Source organism: Akebia trifoliata, chromosome 12, assembly GCF_017979445.1.
Source record: "Akebia trifoliata isolate Shusen 1 chromosome 12, ASM1797944v1, whole genome shotgun sequence".
NCBI classification, from domain to species: Eukaryota; Viridiplantae; Streptophyta; class Magnoliopsida; order Ranunculales; family Lardizabalaceae; genus Akebia; species Akebia trifoliata.
This window is the reverse complement of record NC_141386.1, coordinates 21,862,257-21,881,441: the sequence shown is the minus strand read 5'-3', so window position 1 is coordinate 21,881,441 and position 19,185 is coordinate 21,862,257. Positions and strand designations below refer to the sequence as shown.

The following is a 19,185-nucleotide window of genomic DNA, read 5'->3' as shown; positions in this document are numbered from 1 at the left end:
CTATCCCCCACTAGGAAATCAGCTATCGGTCTTCCCTTTCTAGTAGATATCGCAAAAAAATCGGGAAATTGCTCTTTTCAAAGGAGTCTCCACACACCACTTATCTTCCTAGAAATGTATTCTATAGCCCCTTCCCACTTTGAACTTTACTCACTTAAGGAAAGCTAGAATTCTCTAAAAAATGCCCTTCCACACCCTATAGCGCCTCGTTCCTCGCCACTTTCCCATCCACTTTTTTTACTTTATCAATTTATTCTCACAAGCCAATTTTTCTCCTTGGGTTTCTACCACATCGTTTATTGACATCCTTTATTTTCACCCCATCACTCCCATCTTTTGATGTAAACATCTAAAACCACAAGCCTATGATGTTCAATTAAACTCTCTCCTTGGATAACCTTATGGTTTTTGCTTATTGCTTGCTCAATTATACAATATACATAGATAGATTTGTACTATAACTGATGTAAAACGCCAATTGATGTGAAAGTGCAAGTATTGAAGTGTTGAGGAATGATTTTTTTTTTTTTGATCGGTGTTGAGGAATGATTCAAAAGAAACAATTCCCATCATAACTGGTTACATCAACATAAAGGTAGCTACTCGTATGAGGATCACTAGCATGAGATATCACCTGACCATCACCATAAACAGGAGTTTGTAAAATCTTAGAGTGAGTTGAAATGTTGAGGGACCTGTCACCACCGCCTTGTAACTACAGCGTGAAAAGGAAGAAAATGGTCATCCCAAATGCTAAAGAATATGCCTTCAATATAATGAATCAAATGACATCTCGATAAAACTCCACATACCTTAAACGTAGACCGTGAATGAACACCTCGAGAATACGGGGTTCGCGGCAGATTATGAAGCCCAACCCTGCCTCTTTGAGTTTGTGGGGTTAGATAAACATTCTGCTCATGTACCATGGCACCGGGCCAGCAGATGGATGGCTTGGGTGAAGGTGATGAAATATATGATTTTGAAGAAAACCCATCAGCCTGTAGAGGGTTTCTTTCATCCCTTACTATTACACTCTGAGAACCAACACCTACATCCAATGTTCGGGCTCCCATGTAAGCTTTAGCAATTTCTACTGGTGAAGCCTCAACTTGATTTCGTGTCTACAAATTGGACAGCCAATTAGCAAAGTGTCTTGAAATATTGGAACACATTTGAAGAAACAACATGAATGAATATGCACAAAAAATTACCCCCAAGTCATATGCAAGAATCAAGAACCAGGTCACAACAAATACTAGCGTGTACTTACAGTTGCTTGAAGAGAAGAGTTTGAGATCGCTCCAGTAACTCTATCAAAATGCATTGGTTGCTTTCCTTCAACTATGTTAAGATTATCCCGCCCCAACGAACCATCTGTAGGTTCTACTCCTATAGATACATTTGGAGTTCTCTTTCCCTGTTCATCAGCATCAGACTGATCAGCAATCCTTGAATGTAGTATCTCTGTCAGGCGATTAAGGTCATCTCTGCATAAAAAGCGACAGCTATAAGATAAGAGGTTTACGTAGTCATGTATGCATTATATTTTTTATCGAGTCATGTATGCATTATTAGTGAAACGTTGGTGCAGTTGAGAAGAAAAAAAAGGCTTAAACCAGTCTGTGTGGGTGAAAGAAAAAAAGGCTCTGCCTCAATACCGTCTACATGTCATTCAATGTACACATCATGAAGCACCCACAGTAACCAAAAAGGACTCATGGGACTAAACTCGAGACTTGCCAAAGCGAGCAAGGTCTATTTTATCCAACAATCCCACCCTCTGTTTCAGTTATGAGCAAGATAGACCTAACATGCCCAATCATACGACATCACTAAAATTCACCGAGTCACATGCACAACCATACGATCATAGGAGGCACATGATGAGCACTTCAAATCAAAGCACCATCTGAGACTTCAGCTCAAACAAGTAACTCCTAGAAGATACCTACAAGACTTGTACCTTGGTAAGCAATCTTCAGCAAATCTGCCACCTTAGAAATAGAAGTGGACCCTCTGCTGTAATAAAGATTTTTAACACCACACATAGCCTGACTGTGTTCTGGCAAGGGGTATTTTTCCTTTGGGGGTGAGGGAGAGAGGAGAGGGGGTAAATTTACCCTGACACTAAGAGTCAGCTCTCCGAGCCCGTATACATAGTTGCTGACCTTGGCACCAAACTATGTAATATCCATGTATCTTCTATCATTCCATTTTCCTTGCAACCATGCAATTTTTTTGGTCCTGGTACATGATTCCTGAGGCAATCGACAGCTAGTCTCTAGATATTTGCATCCATAAGTATTAATAAATTCTCCTGGATAATTCTTCATGCATATCTTTAGGGAAAAACAATTATTTAGACATATGTTAATTGTTGAAGTCATGTCTGAAAGTCTCAAGGAAACAAAACACAACAAAGGCATTGAATGCAAGAGAATCACACAAAACTATGCAACACTAACATACCTAGAAAATGTTTTTTCTTTCATCATTTGCTCAATTACAAAAAGCCCATGACCATCAGATGAGTTGCCTAATTTGTTTCCAGCATGCTCATAAATGTCAGAGCAACATTTGGATCTGTCTGCTTCTTTGGGACCTTGTCCTCCTTCCATTGATCTGGGTATCTCAATCTGCATGACAATTATTGCCAAAATTATTAGCTACTGAAAGGAAACAGCCAGAAAACTTTTGTTCGCAACAAGAAGGAAATGATTGCCCACATTACAAATCTGAGAGAAAGCAGCCTAAAATTTTGTTCACACAATGAAGAGACACCAGTTCGAACAACAAAAAATATCAACTTTGCCTTTCTTCTTTTTTATAAGTAGCAAAAGACAATGATAAGCCTTTGTTGGTGATGATTATTCTTTGCTAAGTAACCTTGTCATAACAAGGCAAAGGAACAGGGATTTCAGAAGAAAAAAAATAGTTTATTTTTCAACTTAACAAAAAGGAAAATGGAAACGTGGTCCTTCATGAGTTTGAGTTCCATTATTCACTTTAGATGAAGAACATCACAAGAAGCAAGTTTTATATTCAAGAGATAGCAACCAGTGTAGAAATGATAATATAATGTTAGTCACCACGAAAGGCCCAAATAGAAATTTTGCATTCATGACAGCCAATTCTATATCATAAAAAAAAAAATGTAGATGAAAAATGAAAATGGTTGATCCATGGTATTCCAAACAAGTCTAGAACTGAAGAGATTTATTGTGGCCTTGTGACATATGTCAAACTAATGACGAGAACAGTGAGGAGATACAGAATGATATGATGACCTCAAAAATGTCATTTAGCAATGAGAATGATATGATACTCAATAGATTTTTTGTCTCGGCCTCGACCTTTGCTTAAGTTGTGGGTACTTCAATTGTTAGGGCATCTAGGTCATGTAGGAGGGAAGCCTCTAAACCATTTAGACGGGGGCTTGAATGGCAGTGTATTACTCATCCATTCATTGTTCCAAACTCACTAGACGAGTAGTGAGATCTTGTACTGCTTGGGCAAGTTGATTGGCATCCATGGCAGACAGAAAAGGCCTAATGCTACATGTTGTCATGCCCTAGTAAACTCTAGATTCCTAACCTACTAAATGTGATGCACGAGCTAACCTACATGAATCTTATTCTAAATACATGACAATGAAGCACCAGGCAAAACCTAAGCTCGTATACCAAAGCTGATATAGTACTAGGATGACTGCCCTAGGATAGTGGCTCTGAGCATGTGTGCACAAGTTAAAAGCTCAAGCAACAATAGGTGAATAAGAAAATTTAATAGATATTCAAGTAAGATCATACGACCGATCACAATTCCATAACAATGATCCATCAATTATTTAAGCTAAAGGAAGAATCATCTTCCATTGCTACTCCTTCATTGAATACTCAAAGGTTTATCATTAAGGGATTCTGATTAGCATAGGATCTTACTTGAATATCTATTAGAGTTTCTTACTGGCCTATGGTTACTTGATCTTTTAACTTGTATTTGCATTACTTACAGTAATAAATATTATCTCAGAACCATCATCCTAGGGTAGTCATCATAGTCCTACATCCCTTGTAATGCCCTAAAAAAATTATTACATATCTCGAGGATAAATTTTACGAAATGTGTTGATTACTAATCAAAGATATGATGGGATATTTTGTGAGTCAAATAGCTATTGTTTATAGGTTTAAAATTGTCAAGAAACATAATTTTGCATGAATTTTGATTTCATGATTTAAGTTAGTTGTTCCAAAATGATATTTTAGAAGAATATTTATGAATATAAAGAGTTAATTCATATTCATTTCTGTAAACCTATTAAAAGAATTCAACTCTTAATGTTGTTTATCTCTTGACTTTTAGTTTAGGTGTTAATCTCGTTAAGAAGTGAAAGTCAATAAAAAGATGGACTAGTTGATAAAAGATTCAAGACGCCGAGTTCAAAAGCTAAGAATTGAGTCTAAAGAGGTAGGGAACTTCCAATTTGTTAATTGTAGTCCTAGATTTGTTTTAGAAGACTGTTTTTATTTCAATGTAATGACCTTTCAAAATTTATGTTCCATGTAGGTATTTTGGCAAACATTCGTGCATGTTAGTTTAGAATTTGGATCTATAGCAAAAAAAAATTAATTTTAAAAGGTGTTCTTTAAAATTTATTTTGAAAGAAATTTTATTGTGATGTCAAGAATGATTTATAAATTTTGTAAAAGAATTTCAAGGTTTGGATTGGTGGAATAAAAATCGTATTTCAAATGAGATCCTGGTTGTATGTTATTGTTGGTATTATTGTAGTTATTGATGTGTATGGTATATGAATACCCAATTCATTAGATTAGCTCGCGTGATAGCAAGGTGTGCTTTATATTCCTAAATTTAGCTCGCATGACAGCGAGGCGTGCTTCATTATCCTAAATATAGCTCACACAATTGTGGGGTGTTATTTATTTTCCTAGTTTTAGCCCATGAGATCGCGAGGTTGATATTGTGACGATTTGGTATTTCACAGAAGGAATGGGTATTCATACTCATACTGAGTGTTAATTTTAAGCTTAATTTATGTTTTGAAAAAAAAATAGTTTCATATTTAAAAAAGAATATCCAACGTTTTGAAAACAAAAAGAATAATTATACTTGTATATATTTTATTGATCTATTTAAGGGTTAAAGAATACTTATAAAGAATAGTTGGTCGTAACTTTCCAGAGCGACACCCTACTCTAGGATATAGATCGAGATGTCTAATCTCCCAAGTAATATGGGATGCTTTGGATATCAACACCTCTCCATATCCGAGAAATTCTCTTCTATCTTTAACAAAGAATAAGGTGTAAAGGTAGTGTCTGTATAAGACTAGAATTATTTGAGGTTCGCATGACCGATGAGTATAGACGAAGTTGGCTAGCCAATGATTATTAGTAGTCGAACGGATTTGACCCACGTTATGCAAGCATGTTTCACTATTATCTTGGTCAAATGGATAACCTGAGATGGATAAACAATGGTTTGCCTTGCTGGCCACAAAATTCAGGAACTAACGGTAGGATTCCACACCGATGAAATATTGGAGCATATATATATATCTTGTTGAGATGTTCGCATCAACCATGATCCTCAACCTCTATTTTAACACATTATCATTGATTGAATATTATGTGGATGTCGAGATGATTTAAGGATGTTTACATTTACAGTATTTCAATTAAATTATTTAAATACAGTTAGTTCAACATGTCAATTCGATTGTTTTCATAATTGATATTATTTGAAATAAAACCTGCATATTTTTAAAACAGCTTTTAGTGTGATTAATCTGCATGTTAGGACTATGATTGTGAAATATACATTTCCTACTAGGTAACTCCCCTGTTACTCGCCCTACCTATCATCTCAGTTTCAGAAAGTTCCAATGATCGATGGTCAGCTTTATGATTGTTGCAGTTTCGAGATCAGCAAGTTTGTGTGTTGTGAGCGTTAGTAGATAGTAAGTTAGTTGATGTTGAGAGAGTATGTTAGTATATTATTGGCAGTAGGTGCCATTATTTCTTTCTGTTATACATAAATAAAAAAGAGTTGTGAAAGAGGATTGTTAATTTTGTTTATTTATCGTATGTAATTATATGCTTCCGCTACAATATATGATATCATTGTCTGAAATTATTGAGTTATATGGGTTAATAATTGTATGAGAAATATCTCACATCTCAAGATTCTAACAATTAATCATGGGGATGCGTGTTAGGATTATGAGGTGTGACATCATTTATACCAGCAAAATCCTACTCTAGCCCATTGAATCTACTGAAATCTTTTTTCAAGAGCATAACATCCCTACCTAGCCATATCTACCCTAACCAAACACTCCCAACCCTTAATAGCCAAGCCGGATCTCATTCCCACCCCATAAATCTCAGATGACTGCCCCATTATGCCGTTTTAAATTGATATTTGCCACTAAAAATTGCTTCTAAACTTGTGAATATTTTCTTAGTTTAAACCCTACTACAATTTATTTACTGCTAACACTTAAGCCAAGACTTTTCACTCAATGAATGTAGTTGTGCATTGGTTTGAACCTCTTATAGACCAGAGAAAGTGCAAGGAAAAAAAACATCGAATTTCTCACTCTATTTTGAGATCCAGCATGTTAGGATTGTGATTTAAACCTTGAACTTATCTTTTAGGTTCTTATTAGACACTCCTAATTATTTCTGAATAGTTTTAGCATTATTTTATATTCTTTATTCTTCATTGTAATATGTTGCTTGATCTCAATTGCATCATATTAGAATAGTTATCACGGTTGTTCATCATGAGGTGATGGAAATTCCCTAATGTTGTGTAGGTAGAGATTTCTTTTTGTACATAAGGAAACCCTTCCTTCTAACTTTAAAATATTCCCTTTTAAGTAGAGTGTTTAGTAATATTTTCTACAGTAAGCCTAAACAAGCCTACTTCATCAAAGCTCAAAATACAAAGAGGAGATAATTTAGAGAGGAATTTGAAGAGGAGCCAGAAAGCAAGAACAAGATTCCAAGGTGGGGACAAGTATTTGGGGTAGAAGACTCCTGCAACTAAGAATCAAGTACAATATTAACAAATGGCACAAGATGATCCCAAAACCAATTCTTAAACACCCAATGTAGGACAAAAAAATCTAGACCTGCAATACAATGACCATACAAAATAAGAATCAAGTGGAGATGATATATTTCAAGATTTTCACAAATGAAATTGATAGTACATTAATATCCGCTAGACATTGGACAGATGAATTACACAAATTTTAACCTAAGAAAGGTATACAAAAGAGCATCTAATTTATAAGCAAACAAATATTGTAAATACTTTTACACTAAAAATCAAGGAAAGAAGCCTTTACATTGGAAATCTGCTCTGGTTCTTCATTACCAGCATCTCGCTTCTCCTCTGCACACCATGTATAATTTGACAGAAACCAATTAGTTAGAAGACATAAAAATGCTAAGAAAATGAATTCCGTTGTTAACGAAGTCCTTAATTCTAGAGACAGAGTACCGCAGAGACAAAAGACAACTAAATGCTAGAAATAATGAAGAAGTATCACATTAGATGCATATATGCTGGAAAAGAAGAGAGGACTAGATTACCCTTGAATATTCGGAAAGTCAAAATAAGAAGAAAGAAAGAAATAGATGAAAATATAATTAGGACAGCCACTAATGAAACATAACTCCTAGAAAATAACACCCTATTAGAAAGGAGCAAAGTTCCCATTCCTAGTTAGATAATACTCTTATGACTACTAAGTACCGACTTCACATTAATTAAATTATTCATAACTTACCACATAAACAATTTTAGACGAAATAAAAATCTATAAAGAAAGAAATTGGATTTGAAACAATTTTATTATCCAACTTTAGGTAGTAAAATCATGCTCCATAAGAAGATAGAAACTTTTGCACGGAGAAACATATACAGTGAAGTAAAAGTTCCAACACAACTATCATAACAAATTAAACAAACAAAAGTCATACATACGCTCTTTCGCAACCCATTTGAATTCAACTTAGACAGTAAATGCAACTGCAATCCTGGATTAACAAAAGAGTGGGGAACATTCAAACTTTGTTGAACAATTTTTGTTTGTTAAAATACAATAGTGGAAGAAAAGTGTAATGCTTGGATGAGAAAATCAAGCAACACACTATATTCAAGATATATAGACGTACATGCACCCAATGCTTCTAAAGGTGTACAAGGAGTGCGCCTCAAGTTAGGCATCACAAAGATACCCTAAAGCATTAATGTGAAATGCAAATCAAGTCAACGGTCAAGGGTTCCGATGAAAATTTTGTAATTATTTAGGTTTTCACTTATTTGAGTCTAGATTTATTGTTTTATCCTTCGGGATTATTTTAGATTAATTATTTTTTTTTAGTTTTGAGTTGTTTTAGGGCTTTATTTTTATGTTTTTAAGACTTTATTTCCATGTTTTTTGGGCTTATTTCAAAATGTTATAATTGGAAAACTTTGTGTTTTACATTTCAACGTATAGCCAATTGATATTTTGGAAACCATTTTTCCTATTGCCACCCAAATCCTTAACCCAATCCCCAACCAGATTTCCCTAAACCCCCTATTTTCATCTTCTTCCCTCACCATCCTGCATCAAGCATGCAATGAGCTACAACATATGTGTGTACACCTTATGCACTGCGTAGTGTAAAATAATTTTGCAAAATAAAGTACTAAAAACAAAAAACAACATCCAATTGATTAAACTAAAAGGAGTATAGGATTCATGGTTCCTGAAATCAGTAAAGAAGATGACAGGATATCTTTACTACTGCATTTTTGTAGCAAAGTCCATGCCAAGAATCATCCATCAATCTTAACTTGACTGGCAGTGATTAATTTAGATATTTCTTTTGCTTTTTCTCTCAAAATCTTAGGTTTCTCCATTTTGCAGTATTTTTTTTTCGTTTATCCTTTTGAACGTTAATTAATTGAAATAGGTTTTACCCTATGCAACCAAGTTCTGGATACATGCCAATGTCAGGCAGTGATAAAAAGTGTAAGACCAACCAAACCCCAGAAAAGGAGATAATCTGCGAGTCTCAGACTTTCAGGTAATTTATTGCCTACACCAAAAGATATACTTTGAGTACCTTTTTTTTTTGTGTAGAAAAATCTTTCATTCTAAGATAAAATGCACACACAAATACAAAGTAGTCAAGAGATCGAGAAGACCCACCTATCATAATGCATGCATGGCCAAATAGAAGATGAAAGATAAATACATGGTTAAAACATGATATTCTATCAAACTGCCTCTGTTAAGATAATCTCACTATGGAGTTGGACAAAAAAAACCAGTGCTTTGATATTAATGAGGAAGTCCTGAAATTTCCTTTGATCAAAGATTCTCCTATTTCTCTCCTTCTACAGGCCCAAACAGATTGCAAAACAGTCTCCATATGATCCTTCCCCTTCCTACAAAAGACAACATATGTCAACTCGAGACCATGGAAGAACATGATGTGGGGAGACCAAACTCTTGTCCATTAAGAACCACCACTTCCCAGCCAGTTGGGGCGAGTAAAATGATGATTCCCAATAAACAAATTATTGCTACTGAAGAAAAGTAATGGTAGTTGCAAAGGAAGCAGGGCGCTTGGAGTAACAAGGGGAGAGGTGGGGGCGGACCAGTCCTAGCCCATTTGGCCGAAGGAGCACTTGACTCTTATCTGGAACCCTTGTAACGTGAAGAAGGAAAATTGACTAGAGGAACCAATCTAGGGATCGTGCATGAAGGGCAAAGAATAAAGTTAGAAAGATTAATGACCATATATTGGTTGGAAGGTTTGGTAGACTCAAGAAGGTTTCACTCAAAAGAATGAGAAGAAGAGCAAGAACTAGAGCCCTAATGCAATCATAACTTGTTGATCTAAAGAAGAGCTAGGATGAGAATAAAATGATTTTGCGAGATGCTTTTCTTGGAGATAAAGCAACTACAAGGAAAATATATAGAATCATTACCAGCAAAAAAAGAGATTTATCTGGAAAAGTGAGGAAGAAAAAAATATTACTGTCACAATTTGACAACCCTCAAAAAATAGAACAATAATGATCGTGACCCTAATCCATGCCATATTCCCAATCCCCATAAACAATGAGATGATTTTGTATCAACTCTTGCCAAAGTCATGCAAGTATAGGTAATTCACCAAAGCAAAAGGGCCAAAAAGTGTGGCTCGTGTGGGTACATCTTAAGATGGTAACAAGCCTCCGCAGTATCTACAATGATGTTTCTGACCCCTTGGCTATTCAACTCTATAGTTTTGTAGGGTATCTGATAAAATTTCGTGTTCATTTACCCTGGGCAGGTTGAAAAAAACAAATAAGTTCCCAAACAAGTGTATCAGGAAGGTGTTACAGGAGATTTGAGTTATGATGACTTCATTCACTAAAATGGATGGATGTGGGGATCCACTCCAGGTAAGTTCTCCCGATTTTGGAGTTAGCTCAAAGATCAAATAAAATCTTGTGAAGAAAAGTTGGAAGAAAATAAATAACATTATAGAAAATTATAAAATGGAACAAGTTTACCAGATATTTCTTCATGATTCAGAGTTCTCTTTGTTTATTAAATAAAAATAAATGATAATAACTCCAAATCTGTGAAAACATGGAGCTCTCCCTATTTATAGGGAGAAACAAAAACCTTTACATGCATCCACCTTCCTACAAAATTACAATAATTTACAAAATAACCCCCCCCCCAAATGATTACAAATCCACCCAACACACAAATACAAGTAAAATGATTCCTTACATAACACAAAAATTCCAGTTGCTAACTAGGCTAATGCAAGTTTTTTTCTAACTAGGCTAATGAAATTATTGTGTCGTGCAGAACTTGAAATTTTCCTTTGCCCAGAATTCCACCCTGCATGAAAATTCTGTTACATTCATAATGTTCGCATTATTTGAAATTGTTCAAGTATTCAGAATGCCCCAATTTTTGCCCCATCCATAATTACCACTCCGACTAGAGATGCACCTGCTTTGAAAAACGTTAGTTATTGCTCTACCAGTCACCAAACTTTTTCATAATGCATTCCTGACCCTCTTCAACCATTTTTGTGTCTTCGCAGAAAAACTGACAAATTGTCGCTGGACACTTTTCACCAATAACAGGTCAATTCAACATTTAACTAGCCACAATAAATGAAAATTATGTTTGGCCACGATAGAGGAAAATTTTGTTGGCCACATTTTCATTAATGTCAATAATCAATGGAAGTGAACTCAGATAGTGATCTTGTAACTATTTTCTAAGGTTTTCAAATATTTTGGAAGCCATCAATCGATCGGAACAAATAAGGATGCAAATTACCTTGGGAGTAGAGAAAATGAAAGCTAGCAAGAGTTGCCAAAAATCACACCCACCAAGAAAGAATTGTAGAATAAATAAATAAAACAAATAATAAAAAAAGATTTAGAAGTACCAAGACTATGTATAAAGGGAATGGAAATTGGTGGGAAAATGAAGTGCCACCACATGTATCAAATCAAATGAATGAGGGCAAGGGCTCCTTGATGCGGCAATTTCAAAAGGGGCAACATCAAGATTAATGTTTTTAGTGGTCATTCATGCTAAGGATGCAATGATTCAAAAGCAGGGGTAGTTGCAGGGGCAGAAATACATAATCATCTCAACAATATTTCTATATCTCTTGACAAGCAAGAAAGCATCCTAGCAGTAGGGGATTGGCCTCTGAGAACCTAGTGCCAGAAATAGGAACCCCGGTTAGCAGTTAAAAATCCAATACCAAGGTCTTATACTTGTCTTCTGAAGATCCATACCATCAGATAATTGCAATGCAATATTGCTTAAGATCTAGAGCAAGAAGATGGAATGATGTAAAAATCATTTCATTTCGCCAACAAGATCCCATCTCCCAAGCAGGATCTTGTTGAATTTCCAAAGAAATGAGAGGCGTGATGTTACAGGAGGATGGTCCTAGCAGACAGATCGAGTATCTAGGAAGGTGCTAGTCAGGAAACCCACCTCAGAAACATAACTGAAGGAGTGAAATGCAAAGAGGAATAAGCATGATACCCAACAATAATGGAAATTATGATTGGCATGATCATAATGAAAAGAAATATGTAAAGAAAGCTCCTAAAGAATGGAGTGAGGATTGAATCTATAAATAAATGTAAGTTTTTTTTTTTTTTTTGATAAGTAAAATAAATGTAAGTTTTAATTGGTTGGGTCATTGGATTCACATTAATGAAACTTTGTGATCCTAAAATAAGTATCAAGGGTCTTAGGCAGGCACCAGAATGGCGTCTACTGCCAATTGACGAAAAAGGTCAGTATGAGTTGCTTGTGGCACAAATATTAACATGTGTAGATTCCTGAGAAATCATGCCACAGTAAAGATTTCGCGAAGAATTTGTAATGAAGCTTCATTTCACATAAGATTTGTTTACACAAAATAGTGGTTCCTTTGTTTATTACCTTTACAGTGTTCAAACATATTCATTACACAGTGACCACTTAATAGAAAAAATATTAATATCTTCCCACATTCGATACTCAACGGCTCATATTTCATCTGAAGTGGTAATTTTCCTTTGTGTGACAATAAGATCTAGCATCTTAAACACTCGGAGCACGCAAACAAGCATCCACAAAGAGTATACGACAAGCAAAGAATAAAAAATGACAATTGTAAAGGCCTAAAATTACCCAAGTTAAATACGCTTGAACTTTTTTCCTTTTTCTTGAAAGTGATTTCTCCTCTTCACAATCCAAAATGTTAGCAAATCTCTCAAACTATCTTTCTTGTGAATGTTAGGCTTGCTCAAACTTAGATGCCTTTGTTTTCAATTTCTCCATCACAAAATCCTCTTTTTCCTTTAAATAACCTAATCAAGAGAATGCCAATCCACATGGTTGTAAACCATTTAATAATTGATTTGGAAAGAAGTTGGAGAACTATCTTAGATTTTCAGTTAAAATCGGTGCAATAGAAACTAATTAGTCAATTTTAAGTTTGCCTTCAATATTAGGTGGTGAATTTAGGTCAAGCTAGAATAGGAAACAAGTGAAAGCGATTCAATCCGCGCATGCGGAGCCACTTTAAAATTTTTGGGGGAAAATTCCTTTTTTATGGGAATTTACGAAGTCGCCCCCTAGTTTTATGTTCTAGGAACAAAAAAATGACTTTCAACAGATAAAGTAAAAAATCTACGAATAGACTACGGGTACGAGGATCAGCTTACAAGATTAGAAGGTGTTAGACACCAATCCCGTCAAACGAAAGCCGATCTCTACAAATACCTAAAATTTAATTGCCAAAAATCTTAATTTCTAATGTTAAGAGTGATTACCTTTAGATGCGATTGACAATTGATTGTTGGTGGTGAGCGTTCCTCATGCGAATTTTCTCGATTTGCAACCGCTTCTAGATCTACTCCTGAACTCCAAGATGAGGATTCTTGAGTGCTTTTTTTTACTAAATATAAGTGCTTTTGTGATTTTCTAGGTGTTTTCGAGTTGAAAATCTAGGATTGGGTATGGGTATTGAGTTGGCTTCAAATTTAGGGTTTTGGGAGAATTCTAGAGAGACTTTAAACTATTTTTCTTAAAATTTCTGAAGACATACGTGATTTGGTGGTAGCGTTGCCTTTTTAAAGTGTTTTTCTGATAAGGTTTGAGCTAGATCAAGTCTTTTTCAGATAATCATATCTCTAACTAGTCCTCCGATGATTTTTTATAAGATTTCGAGTGATTTTAATTTCAATTTGGTTTAATTGTCTGACCCTCATGGAGGGTTCTTTATTTAATTGTTTGAAATTCTTTGAGACCTCCCATGGAAAGTTCTTTAATTAAATATTTTGTTGACCCCACTTGAATAAATGTGTCACCACTTGAAATAGGCCCATGGGCTTAATTAATTGCATTTATCTGTTTAAAATTTTTTAGTTTGATTTATTAAAATTCCACTTTACATTATTAAATTTTTTAATTATTGATTTCAGATTTCAACTTTTAGAGCTAGAAAATTACCATCTTGCCCTAGAAGAGGGATTTTTTTTTTTTGGGAGGTCATTTTTCAACATTTTAGGATGTTTCATAATCGATTTCTCAAAAGGAACTGATTGGAAATGTCAATTTGTGTCATTTAGGACTTTTTGATGTGAAATGAGTGAAGGGACCACAAGGGACATTTTGGAAATTTTATCAAATTTTGTGAAATTTACAAAACAATTTATTTGGTTCTAGGTTGTCATTTTGTGTTTTCAAAAGAGCTTTCCTAAGTGTAATATGGTTTCTAGGGTTTTTTGGCATCTAGGGTATTTTGATAATTTGGTCCATTTTTTTGAAAAAAATTCTCATAAAATTTCTTTTATTCCCAAAGTAATGATTTCTATGTTTTGGATCCTATTTTCCTTGCGCAGTGTGGTTTCTAAGGTTTTTTCACATGGAATAACTCATCTAAGCTCTAGAAACGTATCGAGTAACAAATAAAAACCTTTAGAAAATTCATCCATCATCGGGAACCACCGCAATCAAGTTGATAAATTGATTAATTAAAGGAGTGCAAAAATTGTGTGTCAACAACGAGTAAAATGTATCCTTACAAAATTTTGTTTCCTAATTTACCTTTTTTTTATTTATACCTTGTTATTAATAGAAGAAAAGTGTTAATACTGCTCACTCTTTAGGCCATTCAGTTCTTGCTCCATATCTTCACCATTCAAAACATCACAAACTGTTTAAAATGAAAACATGTATGCAAAATATAGTGTAGTGGGCATTAGAAGGTGCCAACTTTGCTATAAGTTGGTAAGGCGTGTTGAGAGTTGATTCCATGACCAAGGTTCAAAACTATTTGAACCCATATTCATATTGACCACTAACCCCTTCCTGCCTAGCAAAGACTTATTACCAGGCTATTCCCAGCAACTCTCCAATTACCTCAATGATCAAATGTGATTAGAGGGGCCAACATGAGAACCTTGAGTCCATCTTTACAAGTCGAATTCCTAAATTGTGAGCTACCCTTCTTACCAAAATCCCTAACTCAACATCACATATCTTCGAAGGTTCCAGCTAGCTTAGTAGGTAAAATATATGGTGATAATAACAATAGACCTGGGGGCTCAATTCCCTCCATCACTGAGTTACTGGTCTCATTAATAACAGGCTTACCAATTGAAAAAACAAAATCACATATCTTCAACCAATTGCAAAATACAAGGTGTGAGAGTTCAAATTCAAAGATAACAACAGGTTCTAAATTCAAATGCCTACGTGATTTTGTACCGTGCATTTTTAATACATAATGCGCATCATCACTCGAAAGAAATCACAGTGACAGAATCTTCAATTTTTACCGCAATAATACCAAATGCATCTATTAAAAAAAAATAATAATAATCACCAAGAACCCTAATTGAGATATGTTCAAAAGCGGAAGAAAAGAAAAAGAGAGAACTCACCGAGATGTTGAACATCGGATGAGGGTTTGGAGAAGAAAGAAGGAAAGAGTCTAGTGGCACCACCAGAGATGAGGCGTGTAGCAGGGTCGACAAGCTTCGAGAACCACCAACCACCAACTTCTCCTTCTCCCCTTTGGTGGGTCCGGGTTTGGGTATGAGTCGCTGGACGATCATATGGAGTCGATGATGATTTCCGTACATTTGGCTTCCTGAACTTCCCACCAGCACCTCTCTCTCTTTGATAGAAACCACCAAACGACGTTGATGCTTCGTTTGTCTCCATCTAAACCCTCTCTCGCAGACTGCTTTCTCTCTCTGTTGAGAACTTTTTTGGATTTGCTTTCCTTTTTATTTATGTAGAGATAAAGAAGGGGAATAAAATTACTTAAAATACCCTTGTGGAGGGATTTCTTTCTAAATAACCCTAGGTTTTCGACGGTAGCTTGGCACTTGGCCGGACATTTTTTTATTTTCTAACTGATCTGGAACCTCATTCCCTCCATTTTTTTTGCTACTAAACTTTCAAAACTACCCGTCACGAACTCACCACTATTTCCAAGAGAACTACCTCAATTCCGTTATCAAATCGTCATTAAAGAGCTGTCATTTGGTTGGAGTTGGAGATATGCGACCAAGTTTGATAAAAGTTCTATCGAGGAAAATTTACTTGGATTTGAATAGATACGAAAGATATAGGGCTTTTTAAGTATTTTAATCATTTATCCATAAAAATCCAATTTTTATGATTGACTTGATTTGAAAATAGATGTTCCTTTTCAATACCATCCTTGTTGTGGTTATAAAACTTTTGAAACTTTTTGAATTACTAGAGTTTGTTAATGCATGATCATCCTCCTTAAGGTATAGTTAAGGAGGTAAAAGAGGAAAGATAATAAATTTATTAGGGTATTATCAAGAAAAAAAAAAGATAAAAGAGTAAAAGAAATAAAATTGGAAGAGTATTATTGAAAAATGAAGAAAATTATAAAATTTGGGGTATTATTGGAATAGAGATAAGAGAAATAGGGTGTCAATGGATAGCCGAAATTCGAATCCGAATTCGAATTCGAATTCGAAAAATCGGATATTATCCAAAAATTTTGGAAATCGGATTCGGATTCAGATGCTATTTTAATATTCGAATGAATTTCGGATACGAATTCGAATATTGCGATATCCAATTCAATAATATCTGCTCCGATATAATATATGTATTCTGTATTCATGTTTTACAACAAAACATTTATATATGTATATATATACTATGTATTCATGTTTTACAATAAAAACTTAATTTGCTTTATCTTCTCTGAACCTACCACACGAACCAGTCAAAGTAAATGGAACGAGAGTGGGGTTTCGATAGTGCGGGGTTACGAGCTCCTTCTCCGGCAGGCGAGCATGCAGGTATGTATTTTCTCTCTCTCACTCTCTCTCACTCTCTCTCTCTCTCTCACTCTCTCTCTCTCTCTCTCTCTCTCTCTCTCTCTCGGTAAAACCCATTTTTTCGACGCTAGAACTCCATAACCATCGTCTTCTCCGGCCGAAGAGCATCAACGATACTCTCTCTCACACACACACACACACACACACACACACACACACACGTAGAATAAAACCCCATTTTTTTTATTCAGATTCAAATGGAGTTGAAAAAATAAGAAAATCAATTTTTTTTTATAGATTCGAATAGGTGGAATTTTACTCTCACACATAGGGTAAAACCTCATCGTCTTCAGCCCTTTGCCCTCATCATTTTCCACAATCTCAACCCCTCGCAATCACTGTCGGAATCTCTCTCAGTGGCTCACCTTCGGCATCGGCGTCCATTGACAGGTCGAATCAATCGAAATCTCTTTCTCTCTCTCTCAAAACCCATTTTGATTTTATTTGTTTTTTTTTCGGATATTTTCGAATAATTTTTGAATTGTAGATTTCATATTCGAATTGGATAATATCGGATATCCGATAATTTATTCGGATTCGAATTCGAATATAACACTATTCGATTGGATATCTATCCATTGACACCCCTAAAGAGAAAGAAGGCAATAAAGTCCACCCTATACTCTTTAGAAGGGAAGTTGAAATTATTTCTCTAGCCCTAAAGAGATTATTCAAGTATCAGCTAATTTGTTTATCCCTAGCATGATTGTCTTACCATATGTAATGGACACCATAATATATGACACAAATAAGCAATGCTCTCTAGAGTCTATTATATTTGCATCTAAAACAATAAGAATGGATCTTAAACGTTCGTATAGATATGAACTTAGAAAAAAGTTGTAGGATTTGAAAGTAACACGAACCAAAGCATTTTAAAGTACATGCTTTGGTAAACTATATAACTTGAAGGGGATTAGAATCATGCTTTAAATCTAGTTTTGATCCAATGTTTCGGTTTATTAAAAATCCAAAATGAAACCGAAACATTCTACAACATTCACAATAAATAACCAAGATTTATTTTTTCACAAATAAATATATAAAATGATATTTAAAGTGTTAAAATTATACTTTAAATTTAAAAAAAATAATAAAAAATAAAAAATCTTTTTCACATTTATATACTTTCAAAACATCCTAAAATGAATTTATGTATCTTAAAACATTTCATTATTACATACTATTAGTAAGATTATTTTTTAAAATAATTAGATGAACATCAAGAACAACATACTTGTAGCCTAATGGTAAGCTAAGTGAATTTTAATTATTTAATTGTGGGTTTGACTCCCACTAGGTATACTTGTCTATTTGATAATAAATATTAAAAAAAATTATTATTAAGTTAAAAGCAATAGCCAATACCATTGTAGAATAAAAATTTTCCCATTACAATGCAATATAAATTAAAGTTACTAAGAACATACAAAGTGAGGGTTCAAGTTGAAATATTAATAACTCATTAGCATACATCATCAGTAAAATGTGGATTTCGAGGGCCTTGAAGTGGTTATGGTCGTTTTATGGTTCTCAAAACCGTACATGATATTTTTGTTGTATGTAATGGCAATATTCAACCCAGCTCATATGTTCTTGGTAGTGCAGTGTGTATTACTTTAAAAATTCTTGGTATTACCATGGATCACACTAGGGAAAAATAGGTATAACAGCTACGGGATGTGGTTGTGGCACTGATCTCTTCTAACATAAGATCGATGCAATGTGTTACGCACGGCGTCCAAAAAATGTTTCCTCTAGCCATTTTCACCATCTCACCTGCTTTCTTAAAAGTTGCCCCATTATCAGTGACAATTTGTACAATGGATTCTGCACCAATCTCATCTATTGTATCCTGCATCAAGTTGAAAAGATAAACTACATCTTGTATATGCATAGATGCATCAACAGATTTGTGGAAAAAACGTCTTCCCTCACAATATATTAACAAATTTATGATGCTTAAACTCTATGGTCCAGCCCATCCATCATGCATCAATGTCACTCCATATGTTTTCCATTTTTTCTTCATGAAATCAAGATATTGTCTCAATTCAGCAACCTCTGCATCCAATAGAGGTCATGTGATCTCAAATGGAATAAGAGGTTGGATACCATTACGACCTTTTTGAGCAATACTTACCATGGTCCTATAATATGGTGTTGATGTAGAGTTAGCCGAGATACCATAGAACGTGAAGAATTTTGCAATTGATCTTCCTAAATCCATTT

General features: G+C 34.7%; 1 protein-coding gene across 3 annotated transcripts in view; it reads right to left on the bottom strand.

Annotated features, from left to right (window-relative positions):
- The window catches only part of LOC147389068 (nucleoporin-like protein), a 34,795-nt gene extending 18,844 nt beyond the window's left edge, over positions 1-15,951 (bottom strand). Inside the window, exons 1-7 of one of the 3 annotated variants that reach the window (XM_086418989.1) lie at positions 15,508-15,621; positions 13,393-13,478; positions 7,385-7,431; positions 2,473-2,639; positions 1,274-1,490; positions 813-1,124; positions 635-715 (exon numbers count right to left, since the gene is read on the bottom strand). In XM_086418989.1, the coding sequence (XP_086275115.1) occupies positions 635-715; positions 813-1,124; positions 1,274-1,490; positions 2,473-2,621 (759 nt within the window). In that variant the 5' untranslated portion in view covers positions 2,622-2,639; positions 7,385-7,431; positions 13,393-13,478; positions 15,508-15,621. Of the gene's footprint in view, positions 1-634; positions 716-812; positions 1,125-1,273; positions 1,491-2,472; positions 2,640-7,384; positions 7,432-13,392; positions 13,479-15,507 lie in introns of all 3 variants that reach the window. The other 2 variants (XR_015170784.1, XM_086418988.1) reach the window with 2 other exon arrangements.
- Between the last annotated feature and the right edge of the window lie 3,234 nt (positions 15,952-19,185).